Source organism: Telopea speciosissima, chromosome 11, assembly GCF_018873765.1.
Source record: "Telopea speciosissima isolate NSW1024214 ecotype Mountain lineage chromosome 11, Tspe_v1, whole genome shotgun sequence".
Lineage (NCBI taxonomy): Eukaryota > Viridiplantae > Streptophyta > Magnoliopsida > Proteales > Proteaceae > Telopea > Telopea speciosissima.
The window spans coordinates 7,851,540-7,873,333 of record NC_057926.1 but is presented as its reverse complement, the minus strand read 5'-3'; the positions used below and the strand labels follow the sequence as shown (position 1 = coordinate 7,873,333).

The 21,794-nt window shown below is 40.0% G+C and overlaps 1 protein-coding gene across 3 annotated transcripts in view; it reads right to left on the bottom strand.

Moving 5' to 3' along the window:
* The window catches only part of LOC122646403 (nudix hydrolase 3-like), a 76,187-nt gene that overhangs the window by 41,252 nt on the left and 13,141 nt on the right, over positions 1 to 21,794 (bottom strand). For all 3 annotated transcript variants that reach the window (XM_043839952.1, XM_043839950.1, XM_043839951.1), the window contains exons 8-14: positions 18,351 to 18,457; positions 5,810 to 5,981; positions 4,624 to 4,877; positions 4,438 to 4,519; positions 4,294 to 4,359; positions 4,025 to 4,102; positions 3,852 to 3,947 (exon numbers count right to left, since the gene is read on the bottom strand). In XM_043839952.1, the coding sequence (XP_043695887.1) occupies positions 3,852 to 3,947; positions 4,025 to 4,102; positions 4,294 to 4,359; positions 4,438 to 4,519; positions 4,624 to 4,877; positions 5,810 to 5,981; positions 18,351 to 18,457 (855 nt within the window). The remainder of the gene's footprint in view (positions 1 to 3,851; positions 3,948 to 4,024; positions 4,103 to 4,293; positions 4,360 to 4,437; positions 4,520 to 4,623; positions 4,878 to 5,809; positions 5,982 to 18,350; positions 18,458 to 21,794) is intronic.

Genomic DNA, 21,794 nt, shown 5'->3' with positions numbered 1-21,794 from the left:
TGACCTTGCTTCTACCGCCAGGTCTGTTTTCAGAACTGTTTACTCCTTGTTCAAATTGGAGAGTCAATCTTCTAGCTGGTGTGGGTATAAGGGTCCGTCTTGAGTTACGAACTCATCCCTGAAATCTCAGTCCTAATAAGATTTGTTTTGAAGGAGTTCTTTCAATTGGGGTCGACATGGGTTACTGCTGGACTAAGTTCTTCTCCCATCGTGAGGTTGAAGAAGACCTTCATCATTATTTGTTTTATTATGAGTTTCCATTAATACCCCTCCCTAGTCCTCTAATCCATCTCTTGTCCACATTTTATCATACCTTCCCAGGTTACCCTTTTGCCTAGTTGGGTTTATAATTGGGTTTCAATTTAATTTACAATTCTGCCATTCCCCTTTGTGTTTTTGAAATATTTACAATTCTTCCATTAACCCCTTGTTATTGCCTATTTGGGTGGATCCCTTTTCAGTACTTTTAATTCCCATTATGTCCCATTGCTTTTTCAATTACCCATATCCCTCTTAAAAATTCTGGTTATTTACCAGATTGCCACTACTACTTAAATTTGATCTATTTGTTAATTGGGTGGGCCCCTAAGCGATCCGAGTCGGTTTTTCGGAACCTCAGATCTGCATTGCTTGTTACTTACCTATAACACCTCTTGGAAATTTTTGATAAATTACCATTTTTCCATTCTTTCCTTTTTTACCCATAGCACCTTTGGAAAATTCTGGAAAATTATACTTTTGCTATTATCCCTTACATCATCTCCATTATTTGTCCACGTGTACTACTACACGTGAGGGTGAGATTGTGTACAATTACATTGCAGAACTTGCAGAACATTGCAGACATTACAGAACTTGTAGAACCTTGCAGCCATTACAGAACATTTGTGCAAAACATTGAAGATCAGTTTTTTCCACCATTGCCATTGGGTATCTTTAGTTATTGGGTTTAATTTTCCGTGAGGGGGAGATTGAAGTATTGAAGATATTTTCGGATCTTATTTGGATGCCTATTTGAGGATCTACAGTTGGGTTGATTCAGATTTTCCCGCTGTTTGCTGCCCTATTTGGTTATCTTCAAGATTTTATGTCACTGTGACGATCCGAGATTCATCACTGGACAGCTATTAAGACCGATGAAAGATGCCTTTTTTGGAAGATTGTGTCCGCCTTTGTTAAATCTGTCCCGGTTTGCTGATCAAGTCTATCCGAGTTTTGAAGATCAACTATTTCCAATTCTTGAAGATTTATTATGTCAAAGATTATTTGGGAGCTTCATCCATCCGCCAGTGTGTCAAGCTGGACTCTGCTACAACTCTGTTTTTTCCTATTTTGTTCAAGTTGGGCATTAGTGCTTTATATGCGCCAACTTGAGGGGGAGTGTTAGAATGTTGGAGTGCATTTATTTTTTTCTTATTAGTTCAAGCTAGAGTTTCCTTTTGATATATGTATACTCCAGCTTGAGGGAGAGTGTTGGAATATGTACACCAGAATACCGTGGGGGTATTCTGGTCCTTTTGGGATAGTTTAATTATTATTTCATTAGGTATAGCCTTGTCTCTTATAGAGTCGGTTTGTGTAGGGGTAATTTAGTCCCCTTTGTATTTTTCCCTTTATTATAAATAGAGGGCTTGTTTGATCAATAAAATCACTCAAGCACTCAAGCATTACAACTTCCATCTTCTGTTCTTTCTTTTCTCCTCTCTAAAGTTGCTGGTTACAAGTCCTAGGTTTTCTACATCCCAACTAAATGAGGTTGGATACATGGATCCTTGCCCTCCAATCAGCTCTATTCAAGGTCATACCTGATACACCTAAACAAGGCCTAAACTATGCATGTCTTTCCTCACCACTTCTCCTAGGGTCATTTTAGGTCTGCCCCTGGCGCTTTTTTAGTTCCTTTAGTCTGAATCAAATCACTCCTCCGTATTGGAGCATCCAAAGGCCTCCATTGAACATGGCCGTGACACTCTGTATTTACAAATGGGGCATAAATTCTTTAATTCATTACAGCATCTAATGTATCTCCTTACCAGACCTTAGAGGAGCCTTTGTTCCTCAAAAAAGTATGGGGGTGGAAGTGGCTGGAATGAACTACATAAAACCAATCAATCTTTCCTCTGAAATCATTGTGCCTTCTGAATGTAATGTCGAAATCGACTTATATAGTATTAAGAAATTACTGAAATTATGAAAATTAAAGGTCCAAGTTCAGAAAGAAACAAAAGTCTTTAAAGACAGGGAAATTTACGTCTACCACCCTAGTATTTTCAAACAATTAGATCTATCACCCCTGGAATTTTTAAAATTACATCTGTACCTGAGTGCTAATTCTGTTAGTTTTATTTTGAAAAGACAATTTTGCCCTTTCTTATTTGTTATTAGGGAAATTTATGTTTACCACCCATGTACGTAGTTTCAAACAATTACGTCTGCCACCCCTGAATTTTTTTTTAAAAAAATCACAAAAAAGGTGTTTTTACATATTTACCCCCATTTGTTTAAAACACCATCATCTCAATAGGGAAAGTCGTCACCGACACATCCACTGCAAAATCAAGCATAGCACTTCCGTCGGAGTAGCAGGTGATCGCAAAATGGAAGGTCGTCGGCTCCCAAACCCTTGTCACTCCAGATAATAGGGCATGCAACGGTAACAAGGGTGGATGGGGAGAGCTTATTAATAACAAAAAGGGCAAAATTGTCTTTTCAAAAATAAAACTAACAGAGTTAGCACTCAGGGGTACGTACGTAATTTTTAAAATTCCAAGGGTGGTATACGTAATTGTTTGAAAACATAGGGTGGTAGACATAAATTTCCCTTATGTAAAAGCACCTTCATTAAGGGTATTATGGGCATTTAGTTAATATTTGGGTGATGACATCATCACTTAACTGTCTCATCTAACGGTAGGGGTACGTTTGTAAGAATCTTTCAAAATATAGAGGAGGTTTATGAAATAGATGAAATTCCAGGGATTGTAGACATAATTGTTTGAAACCACAGGAGTGGTAAACGTAAATTTCCCTTAAAGATATGATCATTGACCCCCTCCCCCCCCCCCCCCAACAAAAAATAAAAAATAAAAAATAAAAAATAAGGTCTTAAAAGAGGCATAGACAAGACCATGGAAAAGAAAGGATCAGCAAATTCTATTCCTTAGAGTAGGCACCGAGCAGTGCACCAGTGTTACGGTTAAGGTTGCTCCATTGTGACCAAGTGGTCACAGGTTCGAGTCTGGAAAGAGCCTCTCTGTGAAAGCAGGGGTAAGACTGCGTACATTATGACCCTTCCCAGACCCCGCAGTGGCGGGAGCCTTGTGCATTGGGTACGCCATTTCCGAGTAGGCGCCGAGCAGTACACCAGTGCCAGTAACAGTCCAAAGTAGGAGTACCACCTCATGTGGAAACCCGCAGTTGGAATTTTATATTCAACTCGGACTTTTCCATGGTTGTGCATTGTACTTCCACGAAAATGTGCAATCTTTGGAAAACCTGGTATTGGTTCCATGAAATTGAGCTCTTGATAGACACGCTCCACCCGATGATTTCTTTTACTTTTAGAGAGGGTAACAAGGCGGCGGATTGGCTGGCAAATTATGCATGCGATTCGGCAACTAACTCTCTCTTCGGTTGGGGTAAGGCGGGTATGTCTCCCCCTTGTATTCTTTCTTATTGATTGCTATGATCTTTAATAAAATTCTAGGGGCCAGCCTGGGTCCCAGAGAATATTCGGGTAAAAAAAAAAGAAAGATATGCCATATTCACATCATAGATTAAAAAAAAAAAAGCTTTCTATGGTCTTGAAATAATAAATTGAAAGATTATTCAAGGCAGAATAGATAACTCACTCCTGCATTGTAAACCAGCTGTATCACACGAATTGGAGCAGCAATGACATCTTTTGATTTGTATATGTTGTCTAATGGAAGATTTTGCTCCAAAACCTGACCAAATACTGTGAATGTTATAAAAGGAACTTAGGAGGAAAAAGAGGACGGGAAGCAAAGGAAGGACACTATACTTGCAAATGATCACCGAAGAGTTTAACTTGAGATGTTGCTTTTTCATCACGGATTCCAATGAATGCTTCAAATGTAGCCTAAAGAATGACATGTGACAGAAAGTTCAATAATACAAGAATATAATCACACTCATGTGCACATTCTCTCATTGAAGTTAATGTGGCACAATTAAATTATACAATCACCATTATTAAGCCAGAACATTATTGTGTTATGCAGACAAAAGACAAACATCAGAACAGAAGAAGGTGGGGGCTATCAGCAATACCTTGTAACCAAAAACTGTATCTTCATAAGTCTCATATGGACCAATAGTAATGTCCAACTTAGAGTCCTACAGAGGATTCAAGAAGATGTAAATAAATCACCAGAACCGCATATGGCACAATGCATTCATGTGACAAGAATATACCAACTCCATCCAGGCTATGTCAGATTCATAGTAATCATTTGAAAGAAAAGCATCAGCTTTTGTCTTCAGCAGCCTCTTCAAACTACACAATTTCAGAAGAATGATTATAATATGAGCTATCAATAAATTGCACAAGAAATATGTCCAACAAAAGAAACCTAAAGTTCTTCCCAGACAACAATCTACCTGGGAGAATCAGTCAAGTCCCCTGCTTTATTCAGCAGCTCAGCAGCTTTTATAAGAAATGGCTTATACTCTTCTGAGTAAGGAGCAATGAAAAGATCATTTACTGGCCGAACAACCTGATGAATGCTACCAGATTTATCACTGAATGGAGAGACGTCCAAAACAGATTCACTATGTCTTCTAATAACAGTAAAATATCCTGTAGCAGCTTTTTGTTGATCCTCGCTTAAACAATTCTTCCATAATTCAAATTCCTATCACAAATTAGAGAAAGTCAATGACTACCAAGCTGAGTATACAAAAAGATGCAAAAAATTCATACTAATGTAGTGAATAAAGGTGAAAAATGGGCCAGGATCAAACCATGATGACCTATCCAAGAGGAATTTTGGCCAGCATTTCAGACCCTTGGTGAGGATTTGTGAGGCCTCATGCAGCATAATGCAAACCAACACCAATGGTGAACAGTATGAGGTGTGGTTTAGGGGTTTCCACACTGTTCTTTTAGTGAGAAGTGAGAACCAACATAAGTTGTACTGCATTCACAGCAACTTGATTTTAGCTTAAGCCATGCAACAAACTAAGCTTAAGTTGGGTTAAGGTCAAGTAAATGAGACTTCGGTTAGCTTCAGGCTTGACAAGTTGATAATTAGGTTTGACTTGGGTTGTGAGTTGACTGTTCAATTCCTAGGGTTGGGCAAATGCCAGCCCTCCACCCAGTGAAATTTGCACCCCCTAACAGTGAAAATGAATGCAAGAACGAACGATATCATTCCAAAGAATATGCGGAAAAAAAGGCGGCAGGGTTCCTAAGTGTAAGCTATAAATGCAACATGGTACCGTGGATATTTCCCAAATTTAGTGGATATACGGTCCACATCTCCAATCTAATCATGTTAAATTCCAGACCATCTAAGTTTTCCATGTATAGCAGTAAATGTATGCTTTTAAAATTGTTCCAAAATAGTCAATTATGTTTTGGACAATTAAACAAGGACAGCTGAACAATCAGAAAAACATGTGGACTCTACCCTATCCAACAGTCAAGAATGCAAAACTTCTTGCCCAAATGGCAAAATAATATCCGGCATGTAGGAAAGAAGTTTTATAGATAGTGTAGGAAACCTTTTTCTAGGGAAAAAAAAAAAGGAAAATCTTCTAAAAATTACTTTTTTGAATGCACTACCTTTTTGTCCATATCTGGAGGGTAGAAATTAGCACCAGGGGGTTTCTGCACAGGGAATGCAGCTCTATATTCAAGTCCCTTCCACCCAGGTACAGACTTTGTGGATTCCACATGCAGCTTGACAGCTGAGTCTACAGTTGTCAAAAACGCCTTGTTCTCATCAAGGGATGACCTGTTACGAGAAGGAAAATGGCTGTAAGTAAATCAAGGCATAGATAGTTGTTTAATACCAGAGACCAGGATCAATTCATGCCGACTTAGGAAGTGAATACATATTAACAACATGTCATATATAAGAAGAAACAGAAAATATGCAGAATTCAACATCCATACTATATAAACCTCAGACTCGACTTGATTTGGCAAGACTGAAGTACTGAAAAAAAAACTAGAGATTTGGAAAAGGATTCCACAGACCATATTAGGTTGACAAAATATGATAATCATTAATTGCATGTAAAACACGTCTAACTGAAAACTTTCAAGAGATTGGAAGCTCTCATGGCCTCCTTCCTCTGGAAGGGCAATGATTCCTCTAGATTCCTCCATCCCCTAAGCTGGGCCGCTATGTGTCTCCCTAAGAAGGAGGGTGGTTTGGGCATCCAAAGAATCAAAGAGGTGAACGCTGCGGGTATCATCAAGCTTATTTGGAAGATTGCTTCCAAGAAGAAAAGCATCTGGGTTGACTGGATTTTTTTGGGTCCGCTTCGCCATGACTCTATTTGGACGGCTTCCTCTTCCGCTGATGCTTATTGGGTCTAGCGCAAAATTCTTACTATCCGCCACCATGTTCTTCAGGTCATTCGATCCCAGGTTGGTGATGGGCTCTCCACTTACCTTTGGCTGGACAATTGGTACCCTTGGGGGATTCTTCTCCATCAAGTCACCCCCCGCTCTATTTATGCCTCAGGTCTCCACAGGCTCTCATTGGTTGCTGATATTCTTGCTCAAGATGGCTGGACTCCTCTCCCCCCTGGCACTTCTCTTAGCCTTATTTGGAATGAGCTCCGCTCTATTCCAAGAAGGCCTGCTTCCCGAGGTGATTGAGTTCTTTGGTTAACTAATAGCTCTGGCCTCTTCTCATCCAAAGCAGCTTGGAACTTCATTCGTACGAAAGGCCAGCTAGTCCCTTGGCGCAAGCTTCTTTGGTTCAAGCATCACATTCCTCACCACTGTTTTACAGCCTGGAGAGTCTTCAACAACTGTCTCCCAACCCAGGCTTTTCTTCGTAGCCGTCAGATCCAAGTCTCATCTGCTTGCTGCCTCTGCTGGAACAATGCTGAAGACTTATGTCATCTCTTCTTTGAATGCCCTACTACTGCTGCTATTTGGAAAGGCATCCTCCTCAAGCGCTGGCCGGATCATAGAAGAATTCTCCCCTTCTCTAGAGAGTGGATTTGGATAGATATAACCTTCGCTGGCTCCTCTATTTGTGATGCGGTAGGGAAGTTGGCCTTCTGTGCCACTCTCAACCATATTTGGATGGAGCGAAATATCAGGAAATGGACCTCCAACTCTCGTTCTTACCAAAAGATTTGGGATTCCATTTCCTTTGAGATTAAAGCAAAGTTATCTCTTGTCCTCCCCCTCTAGTTGTTTTGACTCCCCAAGGAACAGGCTCATTGTTGACTCCTGGGGTCTCTCTAATGTTTCTCTTTTTGCTTCGGCCTCTCCTAGCTAAGGCTTTGGCTGGTTGTGTTTTTCTTTCCCCTAGGGGCCCTCTGTAATTCTTTTTTCTTCTCTTTGGTAATGAATTTTGTTTATTCACCCAAAAAAAAAAAAAAAAGTCCCACACTAGATATAATGATGCTGAGCACTATTCCTAATGGTTCAACCCTCTGAAATTTTTCCGACATCATGTCCAGTGCATAACAGACAAAATGCTTCATGTGACCAATGTCGGGATATTTTGTTTGTCTTCAAATGCCCTCCTATTATACCTCTTCCAAAGATCCAAATAACTGCAAAAAGAAATATCCGACAAACCATTCTCCTCACATAAAAGGGAAATAGATAGCCATGAAGAGGCTAACCCTTCCTGATACAGATAAATATCACCCGCCTGTTGGAGGCAACATGTGGCGCTGGTTACGTGTCCAATATCTCCTGTGACTCCTCTGGGAATGCTAGGTTCCCCTATTATGTCGAGATTCTCCGACAAGGATAACCGCCATATCAAGACCTTCTCTCGAGGACTCTCCATAGTGATCTCTTTCCATATCAGACTCCTACAAGAACTCGATTTCCTTCTAGGGGATTCCTACCAATATTGGACTCCCAACACTCTAGCAGGGCACCATAATTTCATACTATAAATACAAAGGTATGCATTCAGGTAAGGGGATCAATCTTGACTATCTTACGCAATCACTCTGCAAGTTCATATCGTTGCTTGGAGAACTGACTTAAGCCTCGGACAGTCCCCTCTGGAGTCCGCTCCGGAGCTCTCTTATGCCCTTTGTTTTCTAGTTTTGCAGACATGCCTGTCCACCTCGGTCTGGTCGGTTTTCTACAGCAACACTTCCCATTAAAAATTTCTCCATTCATCTCCTAAATTTCCAAGGCGGCGAAAACTCATTCAACTAGATTCTTCTCTAGAAACCATAAGGATCCAAGATATGAAGATTTATTGCAACTTACAAATGACACATGCTAAGAATCTCAAAAGAAATTCTGAAGCCTAGTTTCTTTGATGTGCATGGAATTGGTGGCAGGTTAACCATTTTGGGGGGGGAGGGGGGGAGAAAGGAGCTGCGAGTCTACAAGTTGTTGATGGATCGTGATAGGGTCACTAATGTCTTGCAATTGTCTGCCTTGCAGAAATAGTTTCTCCTGGAAGGTGAATTCTTTAAATGTGACAAAAATAATAAACTAAAGAGTAAGGAGAGACAGATGAAAAAAGGAAACACAATCCAATCACATAATATGTTCCCTACTCTCTGTTTTTCCCCTTCTTTGTCCTTCTCCTTTAACAATTAATTGCCTTTATCAGAAAGAAAAAAAAAAACAATATAATCCCCAAGGATCAAAAATAGCAACCTACCACAACTAGCAAGAGAACGAGAAGGGATGCAAAAAGGCAAAAACAAGAAAACAAAATCGCTTTCCTCCTTTTCTTGTTCATTTTCTCTAAAAGCATAGGACTTCAGTTACAATCACCATCATAGAAGTTATTTTCCACCCATTTCAGGTAAGGCAGAATGGACTGCGTTCTGCAATTCCTTTTTACCAATTTTTCTGGCCAGTGACATTGTCAACCCTTGTTTTTAATAAATTAGGCACTTATGATCATTGAACTGGATTACTGTTTTTCAACTGTTCTTCAGAGTTCAGTGCAGTAATAGACAATTTAGATTTTTCATTGGATTTAATCATGAAGGGATCCTCTGCCATCAATACTAGTGCCAAGTCAAACCAGCCTTTTTTGTCATCTGCTCCCAGGAAAAGATGGATACAGGTAGCTGGCTAGTATACCATGTAAAAACAGTTTTTGTGAGGGAGGGAGGGAGGGCGGGCAAAGAGCTTAACTTTTTCTTTTCTCGGAGAGGGGTTAATAAACCTTTCCAACTGGATCATATTCTTCATTAGGGCAACACATTCGAAACTGTCAAACTATCCTAATTCATATCTTTCTAAGTTTCTCTTCTTCCTTTAGAATTCCTATCTACAATTCTACGCACTGTACACAGATCATTATATTCTTTTCTGTTGAAATTTAGTTCTCTCCCCCCCCCCCCACCTTTTTCTTTCCCTTTCTAGAGGGCTCCCTTCAATAATGCCTCCAGGGCCTCCGGTTTTATGTCATTATGCAATATATATTCAGAACAATGCAATAAACAGTCCCAAACTAGAGACTGATTTGCAATACAGGATCTCCAGAAAATAAAGTAGAGATAACAATTTAAGGATTTTGTACCTTGAAATAGGAAGGTCAGATTGAACTGATTTTCTTGGTCAAGTGCATAGTTGTCAAGGCATCGCTTAGGCGTCGAGGTGCCTTGGGCGCCTTGTTGGTGTCGCCTTGATTTTGGACCCTCTCCAACGCCTTGAGTCGTCTAGACGCCGTGACAACTATGGTCAAGTGTAGCTCTTAGTTAGTAAGACCTGCCTTCAAAAGATCTCAAGGATCTGACTATCTGAGGCCTGGACAGTGGTGCCCAGGGTAATGGTTTTCCTAGTAGCACTAGGAAAACAAGGCATGGTTGTAGTAGCTGAGATTTTGACAATAATATCCAGGATTGCAGACCAGAATTAAAGAAAGAGTATAAGCAGAAACTATTATAAAGAATTTGAGAAGAAACTAGGCAAGAATGAGGGAGTTATGTAACTAGAAAACAAACTGAAAATTGGTTAAAAAAATCAGGGTGCCGCTGATTATGGAAGTAAAGAAAACAAACCTGAGAATGCAAGGAATAAATAAGGGAAGATAGAAAGATAGTTAGAAGACAGGAATCCACCTATATCAGTCCCTTGGAATTCAACAAGCAACCCACTGACAATCCACGGCAGCACTATGAATATCTCACAGCAATACAGTTTAAAAAAACTGAAAACTATTATTCATAAATTTGTGGGTGAGGCCATAGCCACTGAAAATCCACAGCAGCACTATGAATCTCTCACAGCAACACAGTTTGAAAAACTGAAAACTATTATTCATAAATTCGTGGGTGAGGCCATAGCCACTACATCTATCTATCTATCTATCTATATATTGTTGGATTGTATGGGCCAGAATACCGAGGATGGTATTCTGGACTTTTTACTATGTTCTATCTTATGTACAGCCATGTCGGCTATGTTAGGGACAATTTTGTCCATGTAACTTTGACACTTTATTATAAATAAAGGCTTGGGGTCTGTCTAAGATCATTCAAGCATTATTCCTAAACCAGTTTTGTTAACATGGCATCAGAGCCAAAACTCTCTCTGATCTAGGTTTTCAAAACCCACCACCCTCTCATCGTTTTTTCCTTCCCTTCTCCTTCTCTCGATTTTTTTCTCCTCTTTCTCTTTGGTTCTCATCCCTCTCCAAGGGCAGCACTAATGAGGTGATCATATGATCTAGTTGCTGCCCTCCTCCCCACCTCTTTTCCTTTTTTTCCATGTCCTAAATCCTGCTTGATAGCTGCTGGACCTATCTCTGCGATATTGGAGTTTTCCAGAATTTTTGAAGATCAAGCCCCTACCACTGTTGAAGGCTGATTTTCCATTGTTGGAGCTTCATCTGCAACCTTGACCAGCATCTATCCAGCCTCTACCAGTTATTTGAAGACCCCTAATCCCAATCGATCTCCTTCTTCAGGGTTTTCCAAAACCCTGACATCTATCGATTTTTGGGTTTAGAGCTGCTTGTTGCTGCTATATTTTTTGGAGGAGTTTCTACCACCAAGGGCATCATCTACAAGTTCTAGGCCAGCATATATCCAGCTTTATTGCAGATTTTTTTTGGATCCAATCCCAAACATCGATCTCAACTTTCAGGGTTTTTTTCAAAACCCTGACAACATTGATATTTGGGATAGGGTTCTCCATTGCTGCTGATTTTTTGGGGGGTGTTTTCTCCATCCAAGAGGACCACTCGACCTTGCTCTCAGCCCGTATCTTGGAGTATTTGTTGGATTTCTCTTCACAACAGCCCCTCTTTGCGATTTGGATTTCTCTGCTGCAACTATGGGTGACTCTGCTACTTCCACTGCCACTTCTGATCATGATGGCCATGGCAAATTAGAATACCACAATTTTCCTCCTAATCCCATCAAATTGGATGGTTCAAACTACCTATTGTGGTCTCGGCCTGCCTCTTTTGCCATTGCTGGCCGTGGCCTTACTGGCCATATTGATGGCACCAGTGTTATGTCGTCAACACCTGGTCCTCTTCAAACTAGATGGCTTGCCAACAATGGGGTTCTCATACCCTATCTGATTGGTTCTATGACTTCAGACCTTGCACATGGGTTCCTTCTCCTTGATATAGCCTCTCAGATTTGGTCAACTTGCAAGGAAACATATGGGCAGCTTGGCAATGATGCCCAAGTTTATGAACTCAGAAAAAAGGTCCTTCATACTACTCAAGGAGACTTGTCGGTTTCTAAATACTATGCTACTTTGCGCAGCCTTTGGCAACAGTTGGACCACTTTTCTGATTACCACCCTACTACAGCTGCTGACATTGCTACCTATAAGAAACATGTGGACAAAATCAGGGTCTATGACTTCTTAGAATGTTGAGTATGACCAGATTCTTGTTCAAGTGTTGGGCAATTCTCCTTTTCCCACACTTGACAAGTCCTATGCCTTGATCTCCTCTGAAGAAAACCGACGGGCTGCTATGTTACACCCTCCTATTACTGAAAGATCAGCCCTACAAACTGCTACCCCGGCTCCAACTGCACCTATTGGAAATCTCTCTCTTGGGAGTTCTACTCCAGGCACTGTTACTTGTGAGTATTGTCAAAAACCTTACCACACCAAGGACAAATGTTGGAAACTTCATGGGAAACCAGCAGACTTTGAAGCTAAACGGGCTGCCAAGAAGAAGCCAAAAAACAAAGCAAACCACTCTGAATCTGTTACTACAGCCCCGGCTACAAACATTGGTCTATCCCAGGATGATCTACAAGCATTCCTACGTGTGCTAAGGACTTCTGCTGCTGCTGCCTCTACTACATCCGCTGCTACTGCCAATTCCTCTACTCCTTCAAGTTCAAACTTTGCCCGGTCAAGTATTCCATTTGGTGATCATTGTGCTTTTGTAGCTTCCCATCCTTGGATCATAGATTCTGGAAGTACAGATCGCATGACCGGTTCCTCTAGCCTATTCCATCGATATTCTCCCGCTTCTGGAAAAGACAAGGTTAAAGTGGCCGATGGTTCCCTTTCTTCCATATTTGGAAAAGGAATCATCAACTGCACTTCCTCCCTTCCTTTGTCTTCTGTTTTGCACATTCCTAATTTTACTACTAATCTTCTTTCCATTAGTAGTATTACTCGTGATCTTAATTGCAAAGTAACTTCTTTTCCTTCCCATTGTGTTTTTCAGGATCTAGCATCTGGGAAGACGATTGGATTGGGTAAAGTGCACGGTGGATTGTACCTGCTTGATGATGGCCGTCTCTCTCCACCACCATTACCTTCTCCGCTACACCAGAACTCCTTGGTGATGCAGGACATTTTGGGGTTGCTCCTACTAGCCCTAGCCCAGGCCCAATTAGATACTCCAAGGGATACCATCTTAAGCCCAAGCCCAAGCCCTACCAGCCCTGCATTTAGTTTTTTTATGTTTTACCTTTTATTTTTTAGAGTTATTTAGCAGTTATTGCTGTAGAAGTAGTTAATAGGGGGCAGTCATTGCTGTAGAAGTAGTTGTTAGGGTGTTTTTTTTTTTTTTTTTTTTTTTTTTTTTAAGAAGGAAGACAAGGAATGATGAACAGAATTGAATAACCAAAGAATGAATTGAACTTCTGGCTGTGTGCGCGTGCACCTTCGTTCCCCTCCCCCTCCTTCTTCTTATCTTTTCTGCATGCAACTCTGATCCCCCCCCCTTCTTCTTCTTCTTCTACTGCTTCTTCTCACGGTATCTTCTCTTTTCCCCCTGCAATTCTGATTTCCTTCCTGAATTCTCTTTCTTCCTTACCCCTTCCCTCCATTATCTGGTATCAGAGCCCAACCTAAGTGAATCACTTTCTCTTCTTCTTCTTTTCCAGTGTGGCTGAAGCTTCCCCCCCCCCCCACCCTCTTGCGAGATCTCTCCCTCTCTCTCTCAGATTCTTCTCCCTTTCAGTCCCTCTTCCCCTCTTCTTATCTTTCTTCTCTTATCTAAGTTCTCTTATCTTGTTCCCTTCCCTATTCTGGAAACCCCAAGCCAGAACCCCAAAATACTCATATACAACTACCTTATCCTCTTTACCATAACATCCTTTGAACCCCTTTACCCACATGATTGCAACAGCCAATCATTCCATATTATTCCATCTTATCCCAACTTAGATTGACGAACAACACCAAAGATGCTGCAACAATTATGGCGTATAACTTCGACATTCCACTCAACAATATTGAGAGGACGAGCTGTTTCAAGATTTCATCTCCTCTTCTCATGAATTACCGGAGTATTTGAACGACATGGATGTGCATCACACGCAGGTTTCCCCGGTTTATCCAAACTCGAGGTCGAGTTTGTTTTAAAGCAAGGGAGAGTTGATGCAGGACATTTTGGGGCTGCTCCTACTAGCCCTAGCCCAAGCCCAATTAGATACTCCAAGAGATACCATCTCAGGCCCAAGCCCAAGCCCTACCAGCCCTGCATTTAGTTTATTTATGTTTTATCTTTTATTTTTACAGTTTTTTAGCAGTTATTGTTGTAGAAGTAGTTATTAGGGGCAGTTATTGCTCTAAAAGTAGTTCTTAGGGAGTTATTTTCTTTTTCTTTTTCTTTTTCTTTTTTTTTTTTATTTTGAGTTTTAAAAGACTGTATTTTGAGAAGGAAGAGAAGGAATGATGAACAGAATTGCATAATGAGAATGAATTGAATTTGTGCGTGTGTGCACTCTTCTCTCTCTTCCCCCCCCCTCCCCCCCTCCCCCCTCCCCTTCTTCTTCTTCTTCTTCTTCTTCTTCTTCTCTAGTTTCTTCTCTCCCACCCCCTGCAACTCTGATTCTTCACAGATTTCTTTCTGGATTCTCTTTTCTCCTTTCTGGTCCCCCATTGTTGAATTGAAGAGAATTTGTGTGTGTGTGCACTCTTCTATCTCTTCCCCCCTTCTTCTTCTTCTGCTTCTTCTTCTCTAGTTTCTTCTCTTCCCCCCCTGCAACTCTGATTCTTTACAGATTTCTTTCTGGATTCTCTTTTCTCCTTTCTGGTCCCCCATTACTTGGTCTCTTCTGAACTTTACCAATGGCACTCTAGATTAGATCACCCTCCATTAGGAATTTTCGCGCATTTATTTCCTGCTTTGGTTACCAAATGTAGTAAGGATGATTTTTTTTGTGAGGCTAGTGTTCTGGCCAAACAGACACGTTCTACTTATTCTTTATCAAATAAAAGGAGTTCTTGTTTTTATCCGGTGCATTCTGATGTTTGGGGGCCTAGTCGTAAATCTTCTCTTTCTGGTCATCGTTGGTTTATTTCCTTTATTGATTGCCATTCTAGAAACACATGGGTCTATCTTATGCACACAAAAAGTTAGGTTTTTTCATGTTTTCAGCATTTTCATAAAATGTTCCAAACTCAATCCCAGACTACTCTCAAAATTTTGAGAAGTGACAATGGAACCGAGTATAAGGAATCCCAATTTCAAAAATACTTTGTTGATAATGGGATTATTCACCAGACTAGTTGTGTTGATACCCCGGCCCAAAATGGTGTGGCTGAAAGGAAGAACCGCCACTTATTGGAAGTGGTCAGAGCATTGATGTTTGCTCGACATGTTCCATCCCAATATCGGGGTGATGCTGTACTCACTGTAACCTATCTAATTAATCGATTGCCTTCCCGGGTACTTGATTCCCGTAGTCCTACTGATGTTTTACTTGGGAATTCTTCCTTTGTGATTCCACCCAAGGTGTTTGCCACTGTCTGTTATGCTAGAAATACAAAATCTCATGACAAACTTGAACCCCGTGGGTTAAGATGTATTTTTTTGGGTTATTCCCCAACCCAAAAAGGTTATAAGTGTTATCATCCTCCTTCCCGTCATATTATGGTCAGTATAGATGTCATTTTTCATGAAACCCTTTCCTATTATTCTTCACCACCTCTTCAGGGGGACAATTCTAGTGAAGATGTGGTTCCTTCTCTTGAGGTTCCCCTTCTTTTACCTCCTATGCCTTCTGTCCAGCCTTACGGCTGCTATCCAGCCTTCTATGGCTACTACCCAGCCTCCTATGGCTGCTGTCCAGCCTACTATGGCTGCTGCCCCTTCACCCAAAGGGAATCCTTTACAGGGGGAGACCATGGAAACAAGTGGTGGTGATGTTTCTATTCAAGAGGAGTTGACTCCAGTACAGAGAACCATTAGTAAATTTCAGAAGAGAATTGACGACTCCAACATTATCACCTATAAAAAGAGATGTTCCAACAAAGGGCAGCTTCAATCCACTGTAGCACCAATACCTATCCAGTTGCCGACTCAAGATCTAGATTCTTCTTCTCCTGGTAAGCCTTCTTCCTCCGACCTACCTATTGCTCATCGCAAAGGTACTAGGACTTGCACTCTGCATCCCATATCTCGTTTTGTTTCTTATAGTTATCTTTCTCCTTCTTTTCGTGCATTTGTATCTTCTTTTTCTTCTGTTTCCATTCCTAAAAATTGGCAGGAAGCAGCAACAGATGGAAAGTGGAAGGCAGCAATGTTGGAAGAAATGAGAGCATTGAAAAAACATAATACGTGGGATCTTGTGGCACTTCCTCCAGGGAAAAAACCAGTGGGATGTAATTATGTAAATGGGTGTTTATGGTCAAACAGAAGGCAGATGGAACAGTGGATCGATATAAGGCACGTTTGGTTGCAAAGGACTTTACTTAGACATATGGAGTTAACTACCAGAAGACCTTCGCACCAGTAGCAAAACTCAATACTGTAAGAGTATTGTTATCTTGTGTTGTGAGTCTTGGATGGGATCTTTAACAGTTGGATGTGAAGAATGCCTTCCTCCATGGAGAACTAGAGGAGGAGGTATATATGGACATTCCACCAGGCTTCTCTGATGGTACTACCAGGAGCAAGGTTTGTAAATTAAAGAGGGCTCTCTATGGGTTGAAGCAATCATCTAGAGCTTGGTTTGGTAGATTTCACAAGGCTATGGTTTCTGTGGGATACAAACAAAGCAATGTTGATCATACCTTGTTCATTAAACGAGTTGGTGATAAGGTAACTATCCTCATAGTCTATGTTGATGATATTGTAGTGACCGGCAATGATAGTGATGAGATCAACAAATTGAAGCTCTTCCTTGGTCGTAAGTTTGAAATAAAGGATCTGGGAACTCTAAAATATTTTCTAGGGATTGAGGTTGCTCGATCTTCAAAGGGTGTCTTTCTTTTTCAAAGAAAATATATCCTAGATCCATTGTCTGAGACTGAATGTTAGGGTGTCATCCTTCAGATACTCCCATGGAAGCTACTACTAGACTTAGGGAGAAAGAAGGTGAACCTGTTGACAAAGGTCGTTATCAGCGATTAGTGGGCAAGTTTATCTATCTCTCTTATACACGACCAGACATAGCCATTGTCGTGAGTTTAGTAAGCCAGTTTATGCATGATCCTTATTCCTCTCACATGGATGCAATTCTTCGCATCTTGCGATACTTAAAGTCTGCTCCAGGAAAAGGGATACTTTTATCTCCCAGTGGTCATCTAAAAGTTTAACCTTATACTAATACCGATTGGGCTGGCTCTACTGACAGAAAATTTATTTCTGGCTATTGTTCATTTGTGGGTGGCAACCTTGTCACATGGCGTAGCAAGAAGCAGAATATTGTGGCAAGGTCCAGTGCTGAAGCTGAATTTCGTGCCATGGCACAAGGAATCTGTGAACTTTTGTAGCTTAGAGGATTGTTGCAGGATATTGGTGTTGTTGTCCATCTTCCCATGATGTTATATTGTGATAATAAAGCGGCCATTAGCATCGCTCATAATCCTGTCTAGCATGATCGTACTAAGCATGTGGAGGTTGACCGACATTTCATCAAGGAGAAGCTCGAAGCCGGAATCATCTGTGTTCCATTTGTGAACTCTGCTAATCAGTTAGCCGATGTGTTCACGAAGGGACTAAGTGGCAAAGTGTTTCATCCTATTTTAGTCAAATTGGGCATGCATGACATATATGCATCAACTTGAGGGGGAGTATTGGATTGTATGGGCCAGAATACAGTGGGGGGATATTCTGGACTTTTTACTATGTTCTATCTTATGTACAGCCATGTTGGCTATGTTAGGGACAATTTTGTCCATGTAACTTTGACTCTTTATTATAAATAAAGGCTTGGGGTCTGTCTAAGATCATTCAAGCATTATTTCTAAATCAGTTTTGTTAACATATATATATATATATATTTGTCAAACTAATTCTCTAATACTCCTATAATGTCTTGGAACTCAAACTACCACTTGAAAAGGCCAAAACAGGCTAGTATATTACACTCCTAATCAAAGTAAGATTCTAAAAAACAAAAACATGACTTGGAATGAAATCTGGATTGAAATTCCTAACGATTCTAGGACAGGACTTGGCTACTTATAACACAAAAATTATTTAAATAACCCCACTAATTTGGACTAAACTAATTTTACTTGACTAATGTCATAGTCCTTCCCCTACTATAAGCCCAGTAAAGTGGCAAATTACAGTGAACACCCCTTCGACCAAAGGTCCAACACATGTATCCCAAACCGAGGGTTATTTCCACTAAAATAAGCCCATTTTGTGGTTTATCTGCATCACAAACCAAGCAGACCATTTCTCGCTAAACTCTATAGGAAAGTCAACGAATATAATTGAATTGACAACATACTGAGTAGAAATATTCTCAGGGAAACATACCAGGGACTCTTATTGATTGAATAATACTTCCATTTCAACTTATCCAGGCTAGATTTATCGCAATGCTCCTTTAACCAATCTCGCAATGCTGGATTACTGTACCATACCTACAGGAAAAGCAAAGCATCAGTAAAGCCACTGAAAGGCATTATCATGATGGCTTTAGTGCCACTATAGCACAGACCACAGAAACCAGATCATTTTTGAGAATTGAGATAATAGTCAACAGAAGTAACACAGATAACTTCTAGTATACATAGACCTAAATTCAATTTGAGAATACCCTTTCAGCTAAAAGCTAAGCATGTTGCCCCACCCAAGGTTCTAAATCTCGGTTTCGAGGCCGGTTTCGACCCTGGATGAAACCGAGATTTCCCAGATTTCGACCAAAACCAGGTATTTTCTGGGCAAAACTCGACATGCCATGGGCTGGTCAAAACTGGTTGAAACTACCGAAACTGGTCAAAATTGGTCAAAACTTGGTATTTTTTGGTCGAAACTACCGAAATTTGCAAAATATGGTCGAAACCAGGTCAAAACTGGTCGAAACTTGGTATGAATCAGTGTCGACTCAAGGTTCCATCTCAGTTTCTGTCGAAACTGCAAGAGTCAATCGAGATTAAGAACTATGGCCCCACCTACTTCATTAATTTCATGTTTTCATCCACCACATTCAAAGCCACCATTTTCAGTAAGTTTTTAAAGTTAGATTGACCATTTTGAACTCTTTTAACTGCTACAGAGAATTTTTACTGCAAGAGAAGACAGGGCATCAAACAAGAGTAATCCTCCACCAAACAAGGCTACAAAGAAACCAAAGACAAAGAACAAAAGCAACAATACCGAAATCAGGTTCAATAGAAACCTACTGCGATATATCAAAAACACTACTGACACAACTACGAGAAAATTACAGCCCTTAAAGACTTCCCGCCGAGGCCTAAAGTCATTTGGCCTCATAAATTAACTGATCATAAATAGGATATTCTTGCCTCATTGTCACTTGATATGAAGGTGTGAAGTATTTTAGCAAAAGCTTGTTGCCTCTTATTCACCAATAATCCAAACAGATTACCACTGGGGCAAATTTCCATAGTGCCCCTCCTCAAGCTCTTACACTTTGATTCCCGAACCAGGGATTAGGTTGATGCGCTTCCATGGCATAATGCATTTCTACTTAAAACAATGAGAAGTCATCCAACCAAACATCCCTTGCAAGTTGGCAACATCGAATCCCAAATCTCCAAATTGTCATGTGTAGCAGACAAATATTAGTAACCACATGTCCATTGTATATGAGAAAATGAACTGTCAGAATTGAATGAAAAGCTGATGTCCATTAAAAGAATTGCTCTTCAACTTGAACATTACGTATCCAAAAAACTTTAGTTGGAGAATCCAGGGAAAAGGGATGCACAATAGAGTTGGTAATAAGTGTTAACTGCAAACACAACTTTGTTATCCAACTTCCAGACCCTGCAATCTTCATCAATCTCCCAAAGGGCAACTCCTCTAAATCATATCCCATTAGGAGGGGATCTCCCAATCTTTGAGCAAAAAGAAAAAAAAAATCATCTGATATGGAAACTATGAGTAAAAGATTACTGGGTAATTTATCAACCAGCTGATTGATAATTTGTAACTAGTTTGACGTTTCAGCAAAAAGGAAGTAGAACAGCGGACATTTTGATGAAATCCAGGGATTGGGTTTATGGAAATATCACATGGAAAAATAGATTATTTTGATGAACTCCAGGGCTAGGGTTTATGGAGATATCACATGGAAACAAAAATAGATTAAAAAGAACATGAAGGAATAGGAATAATGCCTAGAATATTCCTCTCTCTCTCTCTCTCTCTCTCTCTCTCTCTCTCTCTCTCTAATTCATTAAAGTTTAAAGAAAAGATGGGAAAAGATGGAAAGAAAAATTTCTCTGAAGCATAATTTCTACTTCGTAGCGACCAATATCTCTCTCTGAATTCATTAAAGACCTACAGAAAAGATGGATAGAAAAATTCCTATGGAGCAAGATTTCTACTTCATAGCGACCACCAGCACTCGAAATCTTCAAAGGTATAACGGATTGAACACCAGCCACAAGCATACACTGAGTAACTTTCTTCTCTTCCTGATCTGCACTTATAATCTTTCATTCAAATCTTTCTTGATCATTTTTTGCTTCCAAATTATTCTTCAAAAACTTATTCTGATTAACCAATTGGTCTCAAACCAAGGTACTGAAAACCAATTGGGTTCAGGTATCGAGAACTGAATTTCCTTCAAGAAAACCAACATGTTCAATCACCCCATTCAGACTTATAGAGAAATCACTTTGTCTTGAGAGAACACTATAGATTACTCTTCTATTAAATTGTTTCAAATTTAAAAGCAATCGGCCTACAATTTAATTGTGTTTTCTCATTTCACCCTCTTGACCTGATGTCACTAACCCTTCTACTGTGCTGCATGATTTCTTTTCATATATATGTAGTACCCTATTAGGTTTTGGTTGTTTTGGCCTATTTTCTTAGGATATAGTTTTCTTTACCCATCCTCCAGAGGCTAATGATGGGACATACCCATTACTGTTCCTGTGGACCCATACACAAGAGACTTCTAAAATGTTTCGAGTACCCCCATGGAAATAATATTACAGGTCTACATCAGAAAAACATAATAATTCACTAGGTATACAACAGTAGATTAATTTGGTTATCTTTTAGATCTAGGGTTTGCAAAGAAGAAAACAAGCAGTGAGATAGAAGAAGACTTCAAAGTGGCATATTCTAACAAATCTTATAGTAACAAACTTCACAAATGTTAAATTCTCATTGAATTTGGCATGATATGAGTACTAAAAGAAGATGCTTACCAGCACGAATTAGAGTTCGAAACACATTAGCAGCAGAATGAATGAGACACTGATACCCAAATTCATGTCATAGAATTCTAAAATGAAGTGTTGTGTCCCCACTTATCATATCATTTGCATATGCATCTGAGCACCATGTCATGATTAACATGTTGTGCTTGGAACATTAACAAGATTACTGAGCCATCAAAAGACTCAAAACATCATTAAATTAGGTTGCATATGATTAGATTCTTGAGATGAGTAAGAAAGCATGACGCATTCAGCATAGCAGAACTCACTCTCAAGAGTTGGACCATGAATTCAGAGCATTTCAATGTCCCAACACAAGATCCCATCTCCAAGGATCCTCGTACTTTCCTAATAAAATATATTTACCTGCATGGCTGCATTTCTACTAAAGAAGTATGTGCCAGGCACATAAAATTTTGCTTGATGTGTATAAGTTATAGTTAGTATGTCTTCATCCAGAGTGACAAACATGCGGACCATGGGATAGCCATACAAGACAATCTAGCTTTTATCCTTAGGATTACTAACTAAAAAGTTTTGGACAGTACAGAAAACTATA